Raw genomic sequence first — 27,309 nt, forward strand, 5'->3', positions numbered from 1 at the left:
ACACTTCCATGGTGAATTTTGATAATACCACCTGATTGGTTATTACATTTGTGGTTCATTAGTTATAAATCTTTCAGGTATTATAATAAATATGTGTGGACCAGGCCTAAAGCATTTGGGTCCAAATCCAGCCCACAAATTTGCAGTCCTAATGAAGGCACAGGCTTGGTCCGAAAACATCCAAGGCCCAAGCCCGGAATTTCCATTCCAAGCTGAAAATATTCACCCCTATTTCCAACAACCCTAACCTTGATCCAACCCGGTTTTTTTGGGTAATAAAAGCAATTGATCCAACCCAATTCAAACCAAACATTTTCGGGTTGAGATTGGACTAAGTGACTAACCAGCGGCCCAAGGAAATTTCGGTATAGTTGAGAGTTGACACTCAAAAACTACAGATGCTCTTAAGTGGTATGGGATTGATAGAGAATGATTTGATAACGAAATACCAGCTATTTCACTGTACATGAAACCAGAAACACAGGAAATGGAGGAAATTGAGAAAAATTATGAGCTCCCTTTTCATTTTTATATTAAATTTTCCCTTCCTACATTGCTTCTTCTCGATGCAGCATGACTCATCTTACGGTGCACAGTATGCCAACCAAATTCACTGGAGTGCCAATGCCACCAGAAATCACAGCTCATCTTTTGGTGTATAGAAGCACTCTTCATCCCAATAATAAGGGAACTTCATTTTGGCTGCAGTGTGGGGCATTATCCAGTCCTCGTATATAAACCTGAAAGTAACAGATAAATAGATTTTAGACCACTACCACAACAGATTCCAAATGCTGCCACCACCAATTCACAAAATGGGTAGCACCGTTGAACTCGGCCTTAGTCGGTGCAAGGCCCATTTGAACAGCCTTTATGGCCTCGCATTGGGAATATCTCCCCATGAAATAAAGTAGATAGGTACAGAGATATTCCCAATGCAAGGCTGTTCAAACACCGTTCGAACGAGCCTTGCACTGACTCAAGCCAATATCAGCACCGTTGCTCCAGGATGAGAAGTACATTAATTTTATCATCCTCTGATAATATCGGAACATGCAAAATGATAAACTAAGGAGATTACTAACACTTTCACTGGTGGACGAGATATTACTACTAGAACCTGCAAATCCTCATCCTTATTCTTGTTCCAGATCTGCAACATGTCAAATGATCAACCAAGGAATGTGTCACCTTATTAATAACTAAGATCATGGCTAAATAATACAGTAAAAGACCTTTAAAAGGAACTACCAGAACTAAATAGAATAACCTAGTGCATTCAATAGCACAATTTCCATTGTTTTTTTTTTTGTGAAACATATTAAGAATTGAGAATATGCATTCATGTTACATTCTTCTTCAATGGCTACAACTGCAACACAAAAAGCACTTTCATGGTTAGTCATATATAGCCCAACGAAGATGATAATTATTCAGATCCTCTTGGTCTAGCCACCTTAGGAAGTGTATTCTGGAATTATCCACGCAAAAAAGCCTCATAACTCTGATCCAATGGAAAAAATGCTCGAATGAAGTGGGAGCTTGACTGTAAGCCATTCTTCAAGAACTTGAGTACTTGACATTCTCAAGTACAAGTTAAAGGCATTTTGTTGGTTATCGTGACCAAGTAGATTTTTTTATTACTATGGTGACCAAGTGGTTGCCAATGAAAAAAAAGGGAGTTGGCATGCTTGAATAAACTCATAGGAGACCTTTTAGATAATCTTGCATTATTCTCTTGTTAAGACAATTACCTCCCAGCAATGTTAACAAATACCATGTCTAGGTTAAACAAGACTACTAATCTAAAGTAAAAATAAATAAATAAATAAAAATAAGCAGAGGCATGTTTTAGTCTGACATGCCTTGATAATAAATCTGGATGAAAACCTGATTTTTGAAGTAATATTATTCACTTTCAATATGTTCAAAAGATTATGGAGTAAGGAATATTAAAATAGTTGGAATTGGTGGCTTCCCCTCAGACGCAGCTTCATCTTCTGTTTGTTTCAGATCAGAAAAAAGTGCAGATTCATCTTCTGTGGCTTATTGATTTCTGATTTTATCTGGCTTATAAGTTCTACTGGAAAGGTTTGCTCCTGTTTAATTCAGTACTACCCATTTGACATTCGTGCCTATGATTAGCTCTTTTGATTGCTCATTATGAACATTAATTTCCTGTAACCTGGGTCATTTTCTACTTTATTGCAATGTTTCAAACATCCTCCAGGCATAGAGATAAGAGAGGATTAGAGAGTATCCTCACAGTTTAGTAATCTAGTATTTCTTGTCATCTTGAATCCATCACAATGAAGCTTCAACTCGAAACTTTTGCAGTGTAAATCAACATGGGAAAGTATTTTTATAAAGAATTAATCTCCCGGTTACATCCATTGTCCCAACAATGTACCTTGGAATTTTCAAGAGTAATTGCATGGAGGTTTTCAAGCTAAGAATTAGAAGTCTGAATGAAAAAAACACGCAGACAATTTATTGTCTATGAAGTTCAAGTCTTTTCCAGCCATTCATTTGAAATCAGTTTGAATAAGCTACTCCAAAACCTAAATGCAAATCTAATAAGGCTCGCTTATTTCATCCTCAAGGAAAATGAAAAACCAAGAAAAAAATGAATCTTACAACAGATGTAAACCCTATTATTATTTTGGATTTTGTTCTATGAGTTCATGGTCCATTGACATGCTTGCACATGCACATGGGTTGTTTGGTGAGCTTTCCTAAATGGGCTAGGAATCTTCCACAATGCAACTTCATTAGGAGCTTAGAGTAAGTTTCTGTATTCCTCTCTGTACCTGGAAAGAATTTTAGCCAACAAGGCCTTGCCATGTGTTCAAATAGACATCCTTTTATAGACTAGTAAGTGTGCCCATGCTTTGCATGTGGCAATTCTACATGATGATAATGATAGTAATAATGTATCCAAAATTTTCTATAAACTTTATGTATTTTTTGTTTTTTATTATTAATCGGATTCAGATTGTAAAATCTAAATCTGATTACATAAACACCTCATACAAATATGTGATAACCAGATCGAGTTGTGAAGTTTCAAGTATCATTGATAGGCCTACCTGCTTGATTAGACTCTTCTTTTTGTAATGTTTTATCTTTTCGGTGTATCTTTTTATTGTTCATTTATTTAAAAAAAAAGTAAGATTTAAATAGAAGGAATTCAATGAGATGAAAAGTAGTTCAATTTATAATTTAAACCTCACAATTAAATAGGGACTAAATTAAAAAATGAGTATTTTAGTCAAAAGAAAGTTCCACAATCTTATTCATACTTTAATAATAGTGTAAATATAGAATTATAGATGTGTTCAAGTTTTTCTATAATTTTTTTTATTTCTGTATATAAAAATAATTCTGATATTTCACACTTGCTTTTTGTTTAATATGATAAATATATGATACTATACATGTGCCTGAATTTTTTTTTTGCAAAATTTATGTATTTTTTTCATTTTTATATTTTATTAGTTTTTATTATTTATTTATGACATTAAAGGTTAACAAATTTGACACAAAAGTTGAACTATTGATCTTTACCAACCAATAAAATAATTTCATTTTTGGTCAGTTGTAAATTACGTATTTCATTTTTATTATCAATAAAAATAAATCTTGTTTATTATAATTATTTTTTAATTTGATTAATAAAAATATCATAAATGTGTTTAATTTTTTCTACATTTTTGTAGTTTTCTATATTTATTTCTTTTTAAAAAATTTTATTGTCTAACTATGACTTCATAGGTTGATCAATTTGTTTCAGATGGTTGAATTGCTTAGCCACCACTTGGATAAAAAATGGTTTTGTTTTCAGTTTTAAAATATATGGGTTTATATTGTTAAAAATATTGAAAAACTAACTTAAATACAGGATTTAATAAGAGAAAATAGGAGTTAACACCTTAAATATAAGACTTAATGAGAGGGGATTAAATAAGGTGGAAAGTAATAATTGAAGTTACATTTTCAACCCTTACAATTAGAGATAAGACTAAATACACAAATATGGGCATTTTAGTAGCCATTAAAGCTAGCATTAAAGTAGTAATAAAATGACTTTTATACCTTTTCTCAAACAAAGAAATAAAGGGTAATTTTAATCCAAAAAAACTTTCACTTTGCATCCACACTTTTATATATAGTATAGATAAATTTTATATCTAAAAATGTAAAAGTGCAGATGGCTATTGCTGATTGGAAAACCTCCAATACAATGTGCCCTATAGGGATGATATGGGTTGTGGAATTGAATATGTGGCCAATAGGGGTGATCATGGGCCAGAATAGGCTGGGCTTTGGGACTATGACTTTAAATATAAAAATAAAATATGATAGATACATGCATACAGAATCTTTTATATTATATAACATATATGCATAAAATTTATCCTATATAATATAAAACACTATAAATAATTGTCACATTACAATGTTTATATAATATAAAATAACACAGTCACATATATGGGTAAACTCCATACCCACCCTCCCTACACTATGGGGATTAGGGGGTGTTTCACTTTAACTACCTAAACTTTATTTTGTGCCAAATTCCCTCCAAACCATCAGAAGCTAAGAAAACAAACACCTCTGTTTAGCATTCCATCAGGAAATGAATGGAAAACGCCCCTGTGCACACCATGTGATGTCTTACACATTTTTGCCCAAATTACTCTTTTGGACAAGTTCGTCCTTGTCTTCATTTTGTGCTACTTGTCATTAAAAATAATTTGATGAGATTACCTGTCCTGTTCAAGGAAAAGGTGTCTCTTTCTAGTTTCAAAATATGAAATGAAGAAGATAAGGGAAAAATAATCCAAAATGGCAATTTGAGCATTTAAAAATGTAGCATTTTCCATCCATTTTCTTGATGGAATGCTAACAGAGATGTTTATTTGCTAAACGTGTGATAGATAGGAGGGAATCTGGCACAAAATGAAGTTTAGGTAGTTAAGTGAAACACCTCCCATGGTGTGTGGGTGGATGGGTGTGTGCCGGGCTGGAAATGATCACCCCTAGTGGCCAACCCAATGTGTCTGGATTGGCAACAAGATCCCTCCATGTTGCAAAAATAGATGAAATCGTGTGTTGAATCTCCATATTTGAAATGATTGTGATACCTTATAAAAGATCAGTGACAAGACTAGAAAGGACAGAATTGATTTAAAGACTTGAAGTTTGATAGGAAAACATGGATGTTCAGTTGGGCCGATTTTAAGTTATTGGGCCCAGCCTTTTATTTTTATTTTTAAGTTGTTAAGCTGGGAAGTTATTAGGCCTTAGGCCCATTAGTTTATGTTATTTTTAAGTTGTGACTGTTCAGCTACTTTAAGTAGCCGCCCTACTAAGGGTATTCTTGTAATTTTTCATTCTTTTATTTTAAGTATACAAATCAAGAGGGATTGGCGGCCAGATCTATTTCAATTCTACAACATCCCACTCTCTTTTCTTCTTTTCTCTTCTTCTCTACTGCTTAAACCTTTCAGCTTCTTCTACTTTTCTACACAAGGCATTCATCTGAATCAGTTATCAGCAATTTCTACTTGGTATAAGAGCCAGGTTGAAGGTTTCTTGAGCTGCTCTATCATGCCTAGATCAGCCAACTGCATGGTGATATGAGAGGCTGATCGAAGACCTCAGGTAAGCCCAGTTTTTGGATTTTTTGGTGGATCTGTTTCGTCCTATAACTGGTCTAGGGTTTCCCATCAAATTCAGGAAGAACTGGAAAAAGGGGAAGAGTCATATTTTTTGTAGGATTCTTCAATTTTGACCTAGGAAGTGGCGCCCTAATTTTTTAGGGTTCCTTGGAGTTTTCTGAAGAAGGCGGTTCAAGTCCCATCTGTTTTGGAAGCCTTTGAGGGAGTGGCTGCTTTTTCTCTCTCTTCTCCCATCCCGCGAAAAAGGAAACTTTTGTGTGAGGACTACCTAGGGTTCCAGAAGGGTGTATGTGGTGCCTGAAGGGGATTATTTCTCTTTTCTTCATCTCAAAGTGATTTTTTGACCCTTTGTTGGGAGTAATGGAGGGTCACGGAGAAAAAAAAAACCGGGAAGTGAAACAGGACAATGGGGAGGAGGTGTCGGAGACCTTTTCGGGGCTGGAACCATCACTATAGTTAAGTTGGATTGTACAAACTTTTTAGAATGGTCACAATCTGCAAAGATGGCCATTGGTGCTCGTGGGAAGTTGGGGTATGTTACTGGTGAGGAAGTGAAATCCGAGACTAATAGTTCCTAGTGGGTACAGGAAAATTGTATGGTAATGACTTGGCTATGCAGTTCTACGCTGCCCCATATAAGTAAATTTTTTTTGTGGACAAATACAACTAAGGAAATTTGGGATGGGGTTGCAGAAACCTACTCACAGAGTGAGAATGTTGCTAGGGCCTATTAGTTGAGGAACCAGGTTATTGCTAACAGACAGGGAGATAAACCTATTGCTGTTTATTTTTTAGCCCTTAAAACCCTATGGCAGGAGATTGACCATTTGGAGACAGTGGTTTGGGAAACCACTAAGGATGTTGCTGCCTACCAGAAGCTTTTAGAGAAGAATAGGGTTTTTGAATTTCTTGCTGGCCTCAATCCCGAATATGACATTGCAAGGCAACATATCCTTTCCAAGGATAATGTTACTCTCTCTTAGGCATATGCCTTTGTATTGGGGGAAGAGAGTAGAAGGAATGTGATGATGAAGAATTCGGGTCTTGAGGAATCATTCATGGTCAGTACTGTGAAACCTAAACAAAGTGGAGACCGGGGTGGCAGTGAAAGCAAGAAGGGAGATAAGAAGGATTTGATTTGTGACTACTGTAAGAAGCCTAAACACACGGGAGATACCCGCTGGAAGCTTCATCCTCATCTTGTGTTGAATAGACTCAAAAACAAGAAGAGAAATGTTAACATGGCAGTCACTGGTGACTTACTTGGCCCCCTACTACAACTACTTTGGAGTCTGTTGCAGCTGCTGTAGTGAGGGCCAAACTTGAGAGATATGGGCAGTTACTAAATCAGCGGGATATAGTCAGCCCTAATCTGGTATCATGTGGACAGCCAGGTAGAGGTGATTCTGGTGGTAGACATTCTACTTCCTTTGCTCATACAAGTAGTTCACATGCCACTGCAAATTATGTTTCTACTACAAGGAGGGACCTCATTGGATTATAGATTTTGGAGCCTTAGAGCATATAACCCATAGTTCCACTATTTTCTCTTCTTACCAACTTTGCTCTGGCATAGACAGAGTTTCCACAGCCAATGGATCTCATGTTCCCATTGCTAGGAAGGGGCCTCTCAAGATTACTGATTCCATTACCCTACCCTTTGTCCTTCATGTACCTAGATTGAGTACTAACCTATTATCTGTTAGTAGTTTAACTAAGAACTTGAATCGCTCAGTGATTTTTTCTCCTGGCCATTGTGTTTTGCAAGATCTGGTTTCAAAGAGGACGATTGGGAGTGGTCGTGAGATGAATGAAATCTACCTTCTGGATACGCTTCCTCATCATCAAAGTCATCATGTTAACAGGGATTTTGAGTTAAAGTCTGTGGGTCAGATTACTTTGGCATAATCGTTTGGGACATTTGTCTTTTCCTTCTTTGCGTTTCTTGTTTCCAAAGTTATTTGAGTCTGCTAATTTGTCTAGTTTAAAGTGTGAAAGTTGTCAGTTTGGAAAACATTGTAGACATTCATTTAAAGCTAGTAATAAAAGGTTTTCATCTTCTTTTGATGTTATTCATACTGATGTGTGGGGACCAATATCATGTTCCTTCTATGGGTGGCTACCGATATTTTCTTTTATTTGTGGATGATTTTTCTCGGTATTCTTGGATTTACTTGATGAGATCCCATGATGAGGTACCATCCTTGGTTCGACAGTTTCATCAGATGGTGCTAACACAGTTTGGGGTATGTTGTAAGGCTTGAGTGTTCCTATAATTGATGTTAGTGGGACAGTTTAAGTTTACTTTCTTTTCTTCTTTTCTTCATTTCTTATTGTTCTTATTCTAGGATATGCCACCAGGGGCATACTTGTATTTTTGCCTCTTTATAAAGTTTAATATAAATAGAAAATTGGCGGCTGCCAATACTGAGTTTTTTGCCTCTTCTTTCTATCATCCGTACCTCTCTCTCTCTCTCTCTCTCAATCATCACAAGGGACCATAGGATACGAATGAAGGTGTTCAGATCAGACAATGCCAAGGAATATTTTGAGAAGAATCTTGCTTCATATCTGTTAGAGTATGGGGTAATCCATCAGAGCAGTTGTTCTTATAGTCCACAACAGAATGGTGTAGCAGAGAGGAAAAATAGACACATTGTTGAGATTGCAAGAAGCATGATGATCACATCTATTGTTCTAGTTCGGTTTTGGGGTGATGCAGTTCTCACAACAATCTGTTTGATTAATAGGGTGCCTTCTCATGTACTTAGATTCAGCACCCCATTCAGCCTCCTTTTTCCTGAGGGGGAGATGTTCTGCATCCCTCTCAGGGTTTTTGGTTGTGTTTGCTTTGCTCATGTTCTTGGTCCTCAATACTCGAAGCTTGATCCAAAGGCAAAGAAGTGTGTTTTTCTTGGATATGCAGAAAAACCAGAAAGGGTACTGTTGCCATGAACCAGTCTCTTGGAGTCAGTATGTTACTATGGATGTCACCTTTTTTGAGTCCACCTCCTTTTTCCCGAAGGGTTCTTCTAAGGAGGAGTGTTTTGGGGAAGTAAGTGAGCAGTCTATTCCTCTTCTAGTTCCAGTTCCTATGTCCACTCCCTTGCGTCCTGCTTCTCAATGTTCACACGACAACATCTATGACTTCACAGGGAGGTTTATTCCACTGCAGAAGAACCCACATCACTTCCCATCGATTCCTTGGAGACTCCAGATTCGGCTGACATGGACTCAGGTATTCCTCTTGGTCCCTCTAATGTTTCAGTTCCTATTGATTCTACTAATCCCATTATAGATGACCTGGACCTTCCTATTGCACTCAAAAAAGGAAAGAGAAAGTGTACTGCTCATTGTATCTCATAGCATCTATCCTACAGTGGACTTTCTCCTTCTTATCGAGCTTTCCTTTCTTCCCTCGACTCTGTGTCTATACCCAAGGGTGTTAGTGAGGCTCTCTCCAAACTTAAGTGGAAGACAGCTATGCAGGAAGAAATGGAAGCCTTAATTAAGAATCAGACATGGGAGATTGTGGATCTACTAGAGGGCAAGGAGACTGTTGGATGCAAATGGGTTTATATAGTTAAATACAATGCAGATGGAAGTATAGAAAGGTATAAGGCTAGACTGGTTGCAAAAGGGTACACTCAAACCTATGGCATTGATTACTTAGAGACCTTTGCATTAGTTGCAAAGATGACTTCTGCTTGGATCCTTCTCTCTCTTGCTACTACATACTCTTGGCCCCTTTTCCAACTTGATGTAAAAAATGCCTTTCTGAATGGGGATTTGCAAGAAATATATATGGATCTTCCTGTTGGTTTCTACAGTCTTCTCCCAGAGCATGGTTTGACAGGTTCAGGAAGGCCTTGATTGCTTCTGGCTATACTCAGACTCAATCAGACTATACTTTGTTTGTAAAGCCCTAGTGTCAGTTCTGATTGTTTATGTGGATGACATTGTAGTTACAGGAAATGACCCAAGTGAGATTGATAGTTTGAAGAAGAATCTACATAGAGAATTTGAAATTAAGGATCTTGGGGAGCTGAGGTATTTCTTGGGCATTGAGGTTGCAAGATCAAAGCATGGAATTTTATTTCTCAGAGGAAGTATGTTCTAGACCTTTTACAAGAAACAGGGAAACTTGGAACAAAGGCAGCCAGTACTCCTATTGATCAGAATCACCGAGTTAATGCATCAGAAGGTAAGCTGGTAAAGGACATTGGGAGATATCAGAGACTTGTGGGGTAACTGCTATATTTATATATGACAAGACTAGACATATCCCATGCAGTGAGTGTGGTGAGTCAATACATGCATGCCCTACGAGTCCAACATTAAGAGGCTGTTGATATAATTCTTGCTTATCTAAAAGGACACCCAGGCAAAGGCATACTATTTGTTGACCATGGACAGCTGAAGCTAGAGGCTTACACAGATGTTGATTGGGTAGGATGCTTTGATGACAGGAGATCTACATCAAGAGTTTGCACTCTTGTTGGGGGTAATCTAGTCTCGTGGAAAAGTAAGAAACAAACAATTGTAGCAATGTCAAGCGCAAAAGCTGAATACAGAGCCATGGCACATGGAATTTCAGAGCTTCTCTAGATCTGTTCCTTGTTAGGAGAGATTGGTGTTGAGGGAGAAGAACCTATGATTCTGGACTGTGATAATCAGGTAGCAATTAACATTGCCCACAACCCAGTTCAACATGACGGGACAAAGCACATTGAAGTGGACAGATATTTCATAAGATAAAAGGTGACTTCAAGGGAAGTTTTATCTCCCATACATTGATTCTGATTTGCACATTGTTGATGTTCTTACAAAAGGCGTTGCAAGAAACAAGCTGGAGCATGAGCTACGCAAGTTGGGAATGTGTGACATTTACTCCCAACTTGAGGGGGAGTGTTGAGTTGGGCCGATTTTAAGTTATTGGGCCCAACCTTTAATTTTTATTTTTAAGTTGTTAAGTTAGGAAGTTATTGGGCCTTAGGCCCGTTAATTTATGTTCTTTTTGAAGGGATGGAAGATCCATCACATGGATGGCCGAACCCTGTAGGAAGGTTGGGAGAAATTTCAAAAATTTCTTTACCCCCATCAGGGAATCCTATTCCCAATTTAGAAAACTACATTTTCAAGGTTCGTTCTTGTAACCAAACCAGACCAAATCTGAAACTAAGATTATGGAGGGATATACCTGATACGGAATCCACGCAAAAAGCTCCTCCCAACGCAGGTGTTCACGCCCAAAGAGTGTACCAAATCCTCCCTCCACTGAAGATAACATAGCTTAGGATGAGGTAGGATTAGCAGGTAGTTCTTCACCAAGAACTTGTGATTCTTCAATAAGAATCGAATGGGGTAGTGAGCATAGCTTCGGAATTGTTTCTTCTATCAAGAAGCAATATCAAGATCCAATATTGATCAGTTTTGAGAAATGGAGATCGAACAGGGTAGGGCGGTAAGAGCAGGGAGAAAAAGAACTAAAGGCAGAAACAGTCAAACTGAGTTGTCTTTTGTGTTGTGTGTGTTTTTCAAGTCCGCCCTACTCTTTATTTATAGCCTTAAAAAGACAACCTCATAATCTGATTAAGAGTCTCCTAATCCAAATCTTTATTTGGATCCGAACTCTTTAAGTGATAAGGATAATCCCTTATCTTATCTGCAGATAAAGATAAGCTATTCCTAATCAAATTAGGAGTTACTTGATCCAAATCTTTATTTGGATCTGGACTCTTTAAGTGGATAAGAGGTTCTTATTTGTTGATCCATACTCATATTCGTCCCTATTTAATCAATCTAATTAACCCAGTTCGAAATGGGCTTTAGGCCCATTAAGCTTTCGGGCTCACTTCCTTTTAATCCTGTTTAGCTTGGCTCTCTTTGTATGGCGTGGGACCCTATCATTTATCTACACATCAGCCACATGGGTTCAACTTAGCCTCTATTACAAGGCATGGCCGAATTTACTGCTGAATACAGTGAACCCCTGAGTCTATCACTATGGACTCTTAATGGGCCCAACATTTACACTAAATGGTCATTGGGTCCAGACATCTTATGAAGGCCCAAAAACTATGGGCAGATGCAAGATTAGCCCATCAGATATAACCCTCAATGGTCTTACACTTAACCTCTCAACCCTTAATGATCAAACATTGTCCGATAAGAGAGGACCTCTCCCTCAACTGCAAGGTACAGTGCTGCACTCTCTACTCACATGGATCCCGGGAATTAAAACCTTTTGCAAAAAAATTGAAACCATAATATAAAAGTATATCTTTATATAAATATACTTTGCAAAATCAAATTTCAAACACATTTGAAATCCACTACTGGTAGTTTAGGTTTCCATCAGAGAGAGTGCATTTTCTCGATCGTTCACTTTGTCCGACAAAGGGGTTGATCCTGTCACTATGATCACCAACTAAGATGAATTCTCGGACTGTCCCAATATACCCAATTTTTGACCCCCTCTAAGGATCTCGCTCATTGGCACATCGAAAACAATGGTGGGATAGAAGTCCTTTTTTGTCAATGTTGCAAGACTTGATGTTTGGGACATGTTTTTCTCACATCTCATCTTGAATCACAACTTTTTTTGTTGAACAAATCACAACTTCAACTGGTGATTTATCTTTAGTAATCTACTAGTCTGATTTTATTTGATCATAAATTCTCTATTTGTCAGTTCCAACACTTCATTCAATTTGCATTACTCCCTGCTTCTTTGAATGTTTCTGCAGCTCCTTTTTTTTTTATCAGATAAATTTCATTAAAGAAGAATCACTGCAACAACACAGCAACAACACAGTGGAAATGGAGCAGTGCAAGAGGATAAAAAAGAGCCAGACCAGCTCCAAAGGAAAGAGCTCTAACAAAGAAGAACACAAGAAAGAACAAAGGAAACAACATAAAAAGTAAATCAAGTGTTACAAGTTTGTCCCCGGTCCTAGACAACCACCCCAATCAAGCAAACTCTTTTGTACCCCAGCCTTGGCTAAGGAATCAGCCAAGGCCATTAGCACTTCTAGGTACCCACTTGAATTAGATATTCAATAAGGATCCCAAGTGTTGTGCCTGCCTCACCAGAGGTCTGACTCCAGGCAACCAAATCATGCTTCTTCAGTGAGCTAATTAAAGTTTGACAATCACTTTCCACCTCCACATTTTTTAAATCCTTTAATTTCATCAATTCCAAACCTTGAAGTAAGAACTTCGGTTCAGCTCTTTGAGAATTTCCAAAACCAATAGGCCCAGAAAAGCTTAGCAAGTTACATCCATTAGATCTCTGACCACACCCCCAATACCTGAATTACCCGGGTTTCCAAGACTGCAGTCATCAAAATTCAGTTTGAGTTTGTCTACTATTGGAGCACACCAACTGATCCCCCCTCCTTGGTTTACTGCCCTGAAAATCAGCCACAGATTTCTATTCCCTTAAGAAATCATTTAGGGACACACCTTTGAAACCTTTACACACCAAGTCCCAGTGGACAGCTCTGATCATAGTTAGTTCAATTAACTGCTCCATACTCCTTTCCCTCTCAAAATTCTGGTGTTCCCTTCTTGCCATATACTCCACAGTACAGAACCTTAACACATTGCCACAAAATCTTCTCTCTCTTTGTGCAGCAATTCACCCAGTTTGTGCTAAACAGCTCTTTGACTTCTGATGGAGGCACCCAAACATGCCCCAAAAGAGAGAAAAAATGGGTCCACAGTTAGGTTGTAAAGTATAATGCACCGAGAGATGGTTAGTGGTTTCCCCATTTCTGAAGCAAAGGATACAAATATGAGATAAGAGACATTAGTTCTTCTGCTTCTTCTGAAGCCTTTCACAGGTGTTAATGATTTGCATGGCAGCTTCCCAACAAAAAACCTTTACTTTTGGAAGAATAGGGCTGCCCCAAACTTCTTTTGCAGGGAAAGGGTTTGGTTCATGATATTGAAGAAAGGTGTAGAGAAGATGGGCCGAATGGCCCATAGGCTGTTACTGTATATTATCTTTATGTTCTTCTCTGTAATGGGCCTTATTCTGGGCCCATACTCTTCTATGTTTCTTGTTTTGTAATTTCTTGTCCAACTAAGGACCTCTCTTGTAATTACTAAAAGATTAACTTAATAAAAGAGTATTAGAGTGTTAGAGGGAGGTTTAGTTCGAACTCCTCATCCTCTAACCCTTCTTGCCGCAGCTCTCTCTTCTTCTCTAATCTTCTCTTGTTAGTTTTTCTTTGTTTTCTAGCACAATCCCTACTTCTAGGACTGTTTTTCAACTTGGTATCAGAGCAGGCCATTGCTTGGCGTGTCCCTCATGTGGTTCTAGTTCAGCCAACTACATGAGGAGGTTCTAGGGCTGAAAGTTTACAGTCATCCGCCTGGTTCTTGGAGGTCATTGGAGGGTGCCCAAGTTTCTATACACTTGGAGAAGGGTTCGGTGACTAGGAAGAATCAGAGAACAAGTTGCTTGGCCTGATTTGAAATCAGAGAAAAGGGATTTCGAAGTTATCTTAGAGAACAAGTGTTCGGCCTGGTTTATTGTTCAAACCAGAGACTCTTACTGTAAGTCTTTTCTCAGTCCTTTGCTGGGTTATTTTTTGTTGTTTGGGAGGACTGTTAAAGCATTTAAAGCCCACCTCCATTCGGCCCACTGTTGTTGGACTGATTCTACTCAGAAATTTCTGGGTTGCTTTGGAAGTGCTATTCGGCTGATTATTGGACTGGGAAGCTGTTGAAACTGATTTAAAACTAAGTGATACTAGTCTCATCTACATCCCAGCCTCTTCTTGGACCTATACTGAACACTTTGAAATGGTTTCTTCTAGTTAACAGTAGGCTGTTAAGTACTGCACACTGAGTGTTCGACAAAAGGTCTCTTAAGGACTATGGCCCTTTTTTCCTTTCTCTTTGGGACAACGGCTGTTGGAACCTGAAATACCTTGTGATTGGAGGTTTGCTGGGTGTCCTTTGAAGGCTGAAACAGTAAAGAAAGAACTACCACCGAACTTTGCATGATGGATTTCTCAAACCTTGAAAACAAGAATGCTACTGAATATGGACAGATTTTGGGAACCCCAACCGATTCTATACTGGTTGTAACTACAGTCAAGCTTGATGGGACCAACTACTTGGCTTGGTCACAATCAGTGAAAATCCATATTTGTAGCAAAGGAAAATGGGGTTTTATTTTTGGGAGCAAGAAAACTCCTCCAAAGGATGATCCATCTTATGAGAGATGGGTGCAAGAAAACTACACAGTGATTGGGTGGCTTGTGAACTCAATGCAGCCACAGATTAGTCAACATTATCTGTGGATGAATTCGGCTAAAGAAATCTGGGATAGTGTTGCAGAAACTTACTCCCAGAAGTTGAATGTTGCTAGAGCTTACAAACTGAGAAGTGATGTGAAGAATCTAAGACGAGGGGAGAAGTCACTTGCAGCATACTTCTCAGCCCTAAAATCTATATGGCAAGAGATTAATTTGATAGAGGCTGTGACATGGGATACCCCTAAGGATGCTGAAACATACAGGAAATTGGTTGAAAGGAATAGGGCCTTTGAGTTCTTGACAGGGTTGAATTCTGAATATGACATTACAAAGCAAAACATCTTGTCCAAGGAAGATGTTTCATTGTCACAAGCATATACTTTGGTTAACAGTGAAGAAAGTAGGAGGCAAGTGCAGGTTCAAGGAGTCGGTATCAATGATCATTTTGCAAATATGGGAATTAAACCCAAAGGGGTTACAGAAGCTCACAGTGGCACAGGAAGGAAGGAGGTGGTGTGTGAATATTGTAAGAAGCCAAAACACACAAAGGACAAGTGTTGGAAATTGCATCCCAATCTTGTACCTATCAGATTCTAGAAGAAGAATGATAGTAGAAATACAGGAAGTGCACATGCAGCCACAAGCACCGATACAGAGGTTGAGTCTACCAATGCACAGTTGGCAGCCATGAAAGCTGAATATGAGAAGTTTGGAAAGATGATCAGTCAGCTTGAAAGTGTATCTTCATCATCCATCCCTTCTAGAAGTCTAGCCATCATTGCATTTGCTCACTCAGGTATAAGGGCTTCCGCTAACCATGCATCCACCTCAGGTAAGCACAAAACCCATTGGATCATAGACTCAGGTGCTTCTGATCACATGACCAACCTTTCCACTTTGTTTGTCTCATATGATTTACTTCCTGGCCGTGACAAAATCAACTTAGCTGATGGTTCTCTTGCCCCTATTTTTGGCAAAGGAACTGTCAATGCTACAGACTCCTTACTCTTATCTTCCACTCTTCATGTGCCTAAATTAAATACTAACTTATTATCTGTAAGTAGCCTGACCAAGTCATTGAATTGTTGTGTAACCTTTTTCCCTTCTCACTGTGTGTTTCAGGACCTGAAGTCTCAGAAGATGATTGGGAGTGGCCATGAAGCGATTGGAATATACTTACTCGACACCCCTGGCCAATGCTTTGATCATCCCAAGAATGTTGCTTTTGGTTCTACTTTTTCAGAGTCTGTTAGTCAAATTATGTTGTCATTGTCAGTTGGGTCATTTACCTTTTTCTGCTTTAAGCCATTTGTTTCCAAAACTGTTTAAGGGAGTCAGTGTGTCCAGTCTCAATTGTGAGTCCTGTCAGTTGTCAAAGCATTGTAGAAAAAATTACCCTGTGAGCAATAAAAGATCCTCTTTTCCTTTTCATATTGTGCACTCTGATGTGTGGGGGCCATACCGTTTATCCTCTATAGGGGGTTACAGATATTTTATCTTATTTATTGATGACTTCTCTAGATTCACTTGGATATACTTAATGAAATCCCGGGATGAAGTCCCAAGACTTGTGAGGCAATTTCATGAGCTTGTTTTAACTCAATTTGATACCAAAATTAAGGTTTTCAGATCTGACAATGCAAAAGAGTATTTTGAGAAGAGTTTGTCCTTGTATCCCTCTGACGTGGGGGTTATTCATCAAAGCTCCTGTGTTAGAACCCCTGAACAAAATGGAGTTGCTGAGAGAAAAAAGAGACATATTGTTGAAGTTGCAAGGAGCCTTTTGTTTGCCTCACATGTTCCCACAAGATTTTGGGGTGATGCTGTACTTACTGCTACCTATCTCATAAACCGTATGCCATCCAGGGTTTTAGGGTTTAAATTCCCCTTCAGTCTTCTTCATCCAGACAAGGATCTCTTCCCAATTCCTCTTCATGTGTTTGGTTGTACCTGCTATGTTCACATTCCAAGTGTGCAAAGACATAAGTTTGAACCGAAAGCCCACAGATGCATCTTCCTTGGTTACTCCCCGACACAAAAGGGTTATTGTTGTTTTGATCCAAAGACTGGCACCCAACATGTCTCTATGGATGTTACCTTTAATGAACTTTCTCCTTTTTATGGTTCCTCTCAGGATGGACATTGTCCACAGGGGGAGAGTTTGTCACAAGTTTTTGCTCTTCCTCTTTCTATCCCAGTTGAGTCTCTTGACAAACATGTATCCTCACCAAATGAGTCAAAGGAGGATCAATCACTTCATATCTCTTGTCCTAGTGCCCCTATTTCTTTATCCCCTCGTCCTATCAATAATCCCAAAGTGTATCAAAGGCAGAGATCTAGGAATGAGCAAGTAGTTTCCTTTACAACAGATGAAGCTCATACATTCCCAATCACAGATGAGATAACAGGTACTGCTTCAGCTCCTTTGGAATCATCCTTCCCAGACCTTGATGTCCCCATTGCTGTTAGGAAAGGGAAGCGGAAATGTGCTGTACACTGCATTTCCAAACACCTTTCTTATGACCTGCTTTCTCCTTCATACTTTGCCTATCTCTCTTCTGTTGCTTCTAACCCCATTCCTAGGTCTGTCTCAGAAGCTCTTGGGATTCCAGAATGGAGAGATGCCATGGAAACCGAAATGGATGCTCTACATGCAAATGGTACTTGGGAGGTGGTGGATTTGCCTAAAGGGAAGGATCCAGTTGGGTGCAAGTGGGTTTTTACCATTAAATACAGGGCTGATGGAACTATTGAGATGTACAAGGCCAGACTTGTTGCAAAAGGCTACACACAGACATATGGGATTGACTACCTAGAGACTTTTGCCCCTGTTGCCAAGATGACATCCGTGAGGGTTCTTTTATCTCTGACAGTTCACTTTGATTGGCCTCTCTATCGGTTAGATGTAAAGAATGCATTTCTGAATGGTGACTTACATGAGGATGTCTACATGTGTCTTCCTCCAGGGATGTATGGGAAAGAAATGCAAGGAAAGGTATGTAAATTGAAGAAATCTCTTTATGGTCTTAAACAATCCCCTAGAGCCTGGTTTGAGAGATTTAGAGCTGCACTTGTTAAATTCGGCTATGTTCAGACACAATCAGATCATACTCTGTTTGTGAAGAAAAGTAGATCTCTAGCAATGTATCTCATTGTGTATGTTGATGACATTTAGTGACTGGTGATGATGCCTCAGGCATTCTGGCTCTTAAGTCTTTCCTCCGTACAAAATTTGAGATTAAGGATCTGGGGGAGTTGAGATACTTCCTTGGCATAGAAGTTGCCAGATCCAAGGATGGGATCCTTATTTCCCAAAGGAAATATGTTCTTGATTTGTTGTCTAAAACTGGAAAACTTGGTGCAAGACCAGCTGCAACTCCCATTGATATGAGTCACAAACTTTCAGCTACAAACGGAACTTTGTTGGAAGGCAAAGGGGTTTTTCAGAGACTTCTTGGGAAGCTTCTGTACCTGTGCATGACTAGACCAGATATTGCGTATGCTGTTAGTTGCATTAGCCAGTTCATGCATGCTCCTAGAGATACTCATATGGCAGCAGCAGAACGGATTTTGTGCTATCTGAAAGGCTCTCCAGGGAAAGGAATCCTATTTACCAAGCATAATCACCTGAAACTTGAAGCCTATACTGATGCTGATTGGGCTGGAAATATTGATGACAGAAGATCTACTTCAGGATATTGCAGTCTGGTGGCTGGTAATGTTGTCTCTTGGAGGAGTAAGAGACAATTTGTTGTGGCCAGATCCTCCGCAGAAGCAGAGTATAGAGCCATGGCACATGGAGTCTCGGAACTGTTGTGGCTAAGGTCCTTAATGGAAGAACTTGGGATTGATCATGACAAACCCATGATGTTGTATTGTGATAATCAGGCTGCCATCAACATTGCTCACAACCCGGTACAACATGATCGAACCAAACATATTGAAGTTGATAGACACTTTATTCGAGAAAGAGTCTCCTCCGGAGAAGTGTGTCTTCCATTCGTTACTTCTGAAGGACAATTGGCAGACTTTCTCACCAAGGGCATTTCCAAGGCAAGGCTTCATCATGACACTGGCAAGCTGGGCATGATTGACATCTATGCTCAGCTTGAGGGGGAGTGTAGAGAAGATGGGCTGAATGGCCCATAGGCTGTTACTGTATATTATCTTTATGTTCTTCTCTGTAATGGGCCTTATTCTGGGCCCATACTCTTCTATGTTCCTTGTTTTGTAATTTCTTGTCCAACTAAGGACCTCTCTTGTAATTACTAAAAGATTAACTTAATAAAAGAGTATTGGAGTGTTAGAGGCAGGTTTAGTTCGAACTCCTCATCCTCTAACCCTTCTTGCCGCAGCTCTCTCTTCTTCTCTAATCTTCTCCAATCTTCTCTTGTTAGTTTTTCTTTGTTTTCTAGCACAGTCCCTACTTCTAGGACTGTTTTTCAACTAAAGGTTTGGAAGAAAGAGGCACAAGAGAACATCCCATTAGAGTCGGGTTCTCGCACACTCTCATCCATTTTTAAGGGATCTGATGAGGGGTGATTTGGCCCTCTAATGATATCCCGCCACAAGGCACCTCTGAACCATTGCATAACACCTTGGTGTCGCATAGGCAGTGACGTGTGTGTACCAAGCTAGTTGGATTCACCTCGAAACCTCCTTGGACGCACCTCAGACGCCCAGCATTACCTCGGCACCTTGGCTAGGGATGGCTTTATGCGGCGTATGCCCCTTGGCAGGATCAGACTAGGGACCTCGGCAAGAGGGTGACCTCCCTCCGAAGACTAACCAATCAGATCGAGGTCGGGGTGGCGACCAACTTCCACTCGTGTGACTTATCGTCTCTAAGTCATCTGAGACCACGCTGCCTGACCAATGAAGGTGACTTCCATGCTACCTGCTTTGGGGATAACTGCTATCCGTGTAAACCACCTCCAAGCATGACGGGCCAATAAACCACATCCTCCCGGGGATTTCAGATGCGCAACGTGAGACTCACGACTACCTGCGCATATATAAAGGCACCTCTTGAATTAGAGGAGGTACACACAATTTTGCTCTCAGACTCTCTAGCTCTCTTGCTTTCTTGCATTCTCAACACTCATCGCTGACTTAAGTATCAGAGTGCCCACCCCAGGTACTCTGATTGTTTTCTTACAACTCAACCAGCCGACCTTGTCAGCTCGACGTCCGAGCTGTCCTCCAGCAGGGAGCACCAGATCGCGCACCATCAAGATTCAAACTTATTGTTAAAGAATGTCAAGAAGAGAGGTCATCTCACCCATTTCTTGCTCTCTCAAAGCTCTTCTCAAACCCAAATCCCAAACCCACCCTCTTCCATCATGAGTTACTAGGTCAACAATAGGTTTGCTTTTTAGGGTAGAAAGGTTATAGATTCATGGGATGCTTGACTAAAGGTAATAGTTCCCACCATAAGCCTTCCCAAAACTTCATCTTAGTTCCAACAATAGTATCATACCTTATAAATTACAAGAAGGTTGGGAGTAAGGCCATAATTGCTTTCCATGGACTTAGAATGGAATTTTTGACAAGACCAAAATCCCAACCATTTTGATGAAGACTGATGAAGGAAGATTTGGCCCGACCTCACTATTACGTGACATGTGGCAGAAACAACAGCTCGGCAAAAGGGACCAAGCCTAGGCGGGAACAAGGGGACATCAGCGGACCGAACTCCCTACGGGGGGCCCGAACTCACCCTTTGTAACAGCTCGGGATATACCTCGCTGAACTGGCCAACTTTGTAACAGCTCGAGATATACCTCACCGAACTGACCCACTTTGTAACAGCTCGGGATACACTTCGCCGAACTGATCCACCTTGTAACAACTCGGGATATACCTCGCCGAACTGGCCACTTTGTAACAGTTCGGGATACACCTCGCCGAACTGACCTACCCTATAGATACCTCAACTCAAGACTTCGCCTCGCTCAGCACTTCGCATCACCTTCTGGGCACCAAACCAAACAAGGCGTACCATGCCTGACACTAAGGAAGTTCGTGCCCGAGGGCGCCACACCTGACTGACTTGGGATCTGACGTTTGGCGGCGGCACTCTAAACGGCCACCTGCCACCGCCACTGACACCGCCATCTCCAGTTAGAAAGACGGTTAGGCAGTGACGGTTCTGTCCCAGCAGAAAGGATGACGGCCGAATTGACAAGCACAAGGGTAATCATACCCGACTTGACAAGGGCCTCGGGACGAGTGCACGAAGTGATTATAAGAGCCCCTGCCCCCAACAAACGAGGTATGCAAACTTTGCGCTATCTGGTATTACTTTGCTTTTGAAGGATTCTAACTTGAGCTTCAGAGCCTCTACATCGGGTTCCCCCCGGAGCTTCCCCATCTCCTCCGTTTCAGGTTCCCTGCTACCCCGTCCGGAAGCAGGGTCGTGGACAGCTAAGACCGGCCGGATCGCGCTCCATCAAAGACCATGGATTCTTTTGATAACCAAATTCCACAAAGCTTCTAGTTCATTGGGAAATATCCAAAGCCTTTTACCTAAAAGAGACATTTTTTTTCTTTCAACTTACCTATACCTAGACCTCTGTTCTCCTTATTTTTGCACATGTTCACAATTTAAGAGGTGATCTCTCTTTTCACTTCCCAAGTCCCACAGAAAATCCCTAATAATTATTATTATTTTTATTTTCTACACAACTTTCATGAGAGCCTTAAAGACTGTGAATAAGTAGATAGGTAGGTTAGAAAAAGTGGATTTAATCAAATTCAGTCTCCCACCTATTGAGAGAGAATTCTTTTCCCAATTATCTAATTCTCTTAAGAATCTCTCAATTATTATTTCCCAAAAAGACTTATCACAAGGATTGCCTCCTAGGGGAAGACCAAGGTACTTCAAAGGCCACAGCCTAATTGCATAGCCCAACATTGTAGCACACTCCTCCAGCTCTCTTTCTCCCATTTGTAACCCTACCAAACTACACTTTGCCAAATTTACCTTCAGGCTTGACACTTTTTCCATGATCTCCAAAATTCCCCTACTCCTACAGTTCTTTTCCCACATTATCTTTTATTTTTTTCGCTAAATAAACAAATAACATGTTCCATCTTTACAAGATGTGGTTCATCATAAGTAGACAATGTAATTGCAATTGTACCTTTCAAGTCATCAACAGTCTTCAATTTCACAAACAGAGGAAGTAACTCTCAAGGTTTATTCCACTGCAGTTGTTCCATTAGCACATTAAAAGATTTTTCAACATTCACCTCTTTAACCAACTCATCAACCACTTTACCAATAATCATAGTTTTCAAGGTGTCTAGGCAATTTTGGGTGACACCGGTATGCCCGGTCACCTAGGCGATAAGAATTTCATAATATAAAGAACTAACCTTTGCCTAGTTCCCTAGTTTTATATACCATTCAGCATGTATATTAATTGAAAAAATAGGGATTCTCTTTATTAAGAACATAAAATTTCTTCTAAAAATGTGGCAAATCATCACATCTAAAAGATAAAAATCTTTTACGTATATTAATTTCATCATTTTCAAAAATATTTATACTGTAACAAGTATTTAATATAGCAATTTCATATCAATTAGCAGCTAAAGAAAGTTGTTAACTTTATATGACAAATATTCAAGATGGAAAGTAAAGTAGATAAAACATGGATGGAATTTCTGTTCTATTTAATTGGAGAGAGAGAGAGAGAATAGAAAAAAAAAGAACCTATCTATACTTCTATTCTTTATTTCCTTCTTTTTTTCTTTCTTTCTTTTTCTCTCCTCAAAACCCTCCTTTGATCTTTTAAATTTCACTAGCAAAACATTAAAACAAGGTATAAATGAGATATATAGCATATAATAAAATGTATTAACACACATATTAATAAGATACAAAAATGTAAATGATATTATATAAGGTGCCTGCCTTGTCATTTTTGTTGCCTAGGCTGGCGCCTAGACACCTAGCAAGGTGCCTAGTTGCTATAAGTCAAGGCATTTGGGCAAGAAGCCTAGACAAGAGTGCCTAGTCACCTAGGTGATGCCTTGACAACTATGACCATAATGAGAGGCTGTTAACTGTACATCTGGTAAGTTCTTGGTATATCAACCTAAGCCATAGCTTCATCTTTAAGCACAACCAAGAAGTGTATGCTAACCAAATAAAAACTACTTTTGTCAAATCTATTGTCTAGATGAACTGAAATAGATTGAAGACATCCTTCCAACCTTGAAATTCCATGTTGTTGACTTTTTGTTCTTCACCTTTGTCTCTCACATGGGTTAGTTATCATGCCAATATCATAAAATGAGAATTCCAACTGCCTGACTTTGTCTACCATCCTATTAATCCATTGTGCATGGATAACATGGATTGTATGGACATACAGAATGCTCATTTTTTGAAACAAAGCATCCAAGGACGACAAAAAGGAGGTGTTGAGGCAGGTGGCAGCAGAACTATTTTTTATGTACTTTTGTACATGGTTGAGAATATAGTTGCTTGAAAAGATCACAATGGGGAAATGAATTCCATTATGTAGTTGCCTACTGTACATAGGCTAATAGATTCACACTTCACTTCTTTGACAATTCAACATAGTGAAAACAATTATAAACAAAAGGGAACCAGTAACTCTTTTTGGTTCCTACCTGATTCCTATAAAAGAATTTGATCTATTGAGCCTATTCATTTTTCTCATCTACATCCCTCTTTTTTTCAACCTCTCTTGATGGTTCCTCACCTCTTCCACACAAGAAAGGAAAACATATCCATATTCCCCCAAGGTAAGGACATTCATGTGATAAGAAGCTAGTGGGAAGATAAGGTTCTATTCTCCCATATTTGGTTGTTGACATTTTGTGCCCAAAGGAAGTTATTATTGTATTTCATCAATTTCAATACTTGAAGGAAGGCCAGACTTAATTGCTAAAATCAACTAAAAATGATGTAGTAGGACTAATCTTGAAATGTCAAGCAATATGATGCAGATATGATCTCTCTAGAGGATGCTTCCCCAAGCAATTTTCCAGACTGTGGAGAGAAGGAAATAAAAGGATATGGAACAACATTGTTATCATTTTGTATTTCATAACAGAGACGTGTATTGTGTTGAGACCTCAAGTTGTTAAATATTGATGGCATTGTCCTTTTCTTTTCCCATATGTGCTTGGTAATGCAGTTTTTCCATTAACTCCATTCAATTGACGAACCTCCTAGAACAATAAAAATTAAGCAAAACTCAGAAATAAGAAGATAACATCCATGCTATTAGGACTGTTGGAGTAAAGGAATTCTGAACCACAGACAAAGTGATTCTGAAAACCAAATATTTCAACACCAGAGGAACAACATCAAGCCATCCTAACCACAATGGACAACCCAAAATTGTGTAACTCCTCTATGACCCACAAACTTCCTCTATTTTTCACATTTCTCCCTCTACTTCTAGATCCCTATCCTCTGCCACCTTGCACAGATGGACTTTTCAGCACCAACTTGAAGCTCTGGTCCTATTCTGTAGTAGAATTATGATCTTGCATACCTCTAATTTTCTGCCACCTCTTTCTTACAATCTCTTGAAGAACTATACAGTGTGGTGTTTACCCTTAAGCGAATATATCACCTAAATACCTCCTAAGTTGTGCTGATGTCTGCAACTGCAATCTTACCCAACCTCTTCAAAATCTTGAAATGATAATAGGTAAACCACGGTAAACTTCATCTTCCTCAAGAACCACCACTGCAAGATGACTATCTTCTAAAGTTTGTGAAGGGAATGCCCACTCAATGTGGAAGTGGGGGAAACCATGGTGAGATTCAACTGCCTCTTCATCAGACACTTGAAAAAAAGAGATCCATTTGGTCTTTGGTCTCTGTTAGAGTCAATAATTCACTAATATGCATGTAACTTTGACATGGCTATGTTTCACAAGGTTGACTTACTTTACAATTCATGACCAAAGTTAGGCACTATAAGGTTAATTCATGGGCAAGTAAAATTGAGGAATCTATATAGAAACAATGAAGGAAATAATGTTCAGTTCAGTTTGTGGTTTTCCATACTTTGGATGACTTGAGATTGTTTGGACACAGGTCTTAAGTCCATTACACTTCAGTACACATTTATGCTTTTGCTTAATTGTAAGAAAGTTCACTAAATATCATAATAAAATGGTACAAAAACATGCTTGGACTATTACAGACAAATTAGTAAACTGAAATATGTTTTATTTTCAATAGATGTGCTACCTGATGGACATCATTTACAGGGATATGAAATGTGCTGTTTGAAAAGATGGAATATTCATGTGGTTTTCCTGGGTATTTCTCATGTGAACTTGATGCCAGATAGAGAACCCCACTCCCCTTCAGGACAATAAATATTTCTTCACAGGAGTGCCTATGAATAGGTGTCCGTGATCCAGGAGCAAATGTTTGCAGCCATACCTCAACCTGCAATGATATCGGAAACTCTCAACAAAGTAATGATTGCAAAATTATTTTTCCCATATTTTTATTTTTTGATAAATATTATTTTTTTCCATATTTTGTGGAGGAAGAAACGTGTGCCACATATATAATTGGAAGTGCAGAATCTACAACTTCTTCATTGCAGAAATTTGCCACAAAATTTGCTTCCAAGATCATTCTTACCGTGCTTAATGCTGTGCACAGGAAAATTTTACTAAAGATTAAAGCAATACCTCTTTCATCCCATGCAAAAGTGAACCTGCAACAGTAATATGTGATAAGCCTCCTCTTCCATAGTTACTCTGTGGAAGTTCACTAATATTCCTCACAAACGGTATTCCTGCAATAAGAACAATAAGAAGTCATATTCAAATAGATTGGACGAATATAGTGTATGCTAGTCCTGAGAATATCGATCGCAACTTCCACCATGCTAATCAATAACTATGATTTATTTTACTCTTTTTGCTTAGCTCTTCTATTCCTTATATGCTGCAACTACTCGCTTAAAAACCCAAAAAGAACAAACAAGTTTGTATATAACCCAGTAATTACAGTCCGTAAATGGGTCAATAGATCCACTGCATAGAAATAGAAACGCGTGAAAGAATAGAATTTCTAGTTCTACTGGACATGATAAGTAAACAGCACATTTGTCAACTACAGAATTCATCAATTCACAAATCTCGATATATTTATATTTTTGTAATGAGTAAGTAAGTCGAAAGCCAATTACAGCAACCAGGAAACTCAATAGCACGAACAACAAGGTAATCCAAAACAAAGAACTGCAGAAGAAAAAACAAAAAAAAAAAATCAAGCGCAAACACGAGACCAGAATATGAAAATGAAAAAAATAATAATAATAATAAGATAATTAAGATGGAAATCACCTTTGGTGGAGCAGAAAGAAGCTTCAGCAGTAACAGACAACAAAAGGAAAAGGAGAGGAATGAAATAAGATCCGCTCATCTTCTTTCGTCACTCACCAGCAGCAACGATTACAGATTAGTGAATGGGTCTTCTTCGAGTTCCCCTTACCCATATATTATACCGGGCCCGGGAAGATGCCGATTGGCGATTGCCAATGGCACGAATACTTTGCTACTTCGCTTTGCGCAGAGTTTACTTCCGCTGGTTAAAAATAGGGTAAATTACAAATACCCCCGTACTATGGGTTCAGTGACAAAGATCCCTGTACTTCAATTTGCGACACAGTCCCCTGAACTTTTACATTGTGGCGAATATGCCCTCAGCGTGATGACGGAAGGCGTTAAATTACCAAAATGCCCCATTAAATTTTCTCTATTTTCTTTTTCTTACCATTTTTTCTTAAAACCTGACCCAAATGGAGATATGTTGCTTCAACAAAGCAACCGGAAAAACAACATATTCTGATTTTCGAGGCAAATCGGATCGTCTCGGCCACCAGATCCCTGAATATCATTCGTTCGATGTCCAACACCATCTACGGCCATATCCTTGCAGAGAGCAGTTTGCAGATGATCTCCACCAGGTGTCGGATGTATCCTTGCGGAGCACCCCCATCCCTTGATGTCGTCTCAGGCCATATCTTCAAAAACAGATCTTTCAAGTTGTGTCTCAATGAAAGTTTTTGCTGCCCCGTCATTTTCATTGCACCTCTGCCTTTCAAATGTGCTAAATGTAGGAGAATGTTTAAATATCAACTCAGTACATCGTTTGATCCATGAGAAAGGGGTAGAGCTAGGAGGTGAAACACCACCTCGCCCCTGTTTAGAATCCAAATGCAATCCATCATGATCAGTCCCTCCATGTGGACGTAAATCTAGATCAGAGTCTTCTACAACTTTTTTTCAAGATTTGACAAGATTTTTCCAGCAACTTTTGGTCTACTAGTTTC

At 39.2% G+C, this 27,309-nt stretch overlaps 1 protein-coding gene across 1 annotated transcript; it reads right to left on the reverse strand.

The window, feature by feature from the left end:
* Window positions 1-399: 399 nt before the first annotated feature.
* Window positions 400-27,078, reverse strand: ABP1 (endoplasmic reticulum auxin binding protein 1). The gene is made up of 5 exons (XM_088960939.1): window positions 26,321-27,078; window positions 25,661-25,767; window positions 25,206-25,409; window positions 1,086-1,153; window positions 400-740 (listed from the first exon to the last, which is right to left on the reverse strand). The coding sequence occupies exons 1-5, from the start codon at window positions 26,397-26,399 to the stop codon at window positions 638-640; spliced, it is 561 nt and encodes a 186-aa protein (XP_088817065.1). The 5' UTR covers window positions 26,400-27,078; the 3' UTR covers window positions 400-637.
* Window positions 27,079-27,309: the final 231 nt, after the last annotated feature.

Source organism: Nelumbo lutea, chromosome 1 (assembly GCF_056320005.1).
Source record: "Nelumbo lutea isolate HS-2025 chromosome 1, American lotus-T2T, whole genome shotgun sequence".
Taxonomy (NCBI): domain Eukaryota; kingdom Viridiplantae; phylum Streptophyta; class Magnoliopsida; order Proteales; family Nelumbonaceae; genus Nelumbo; species Nelumbo lutea.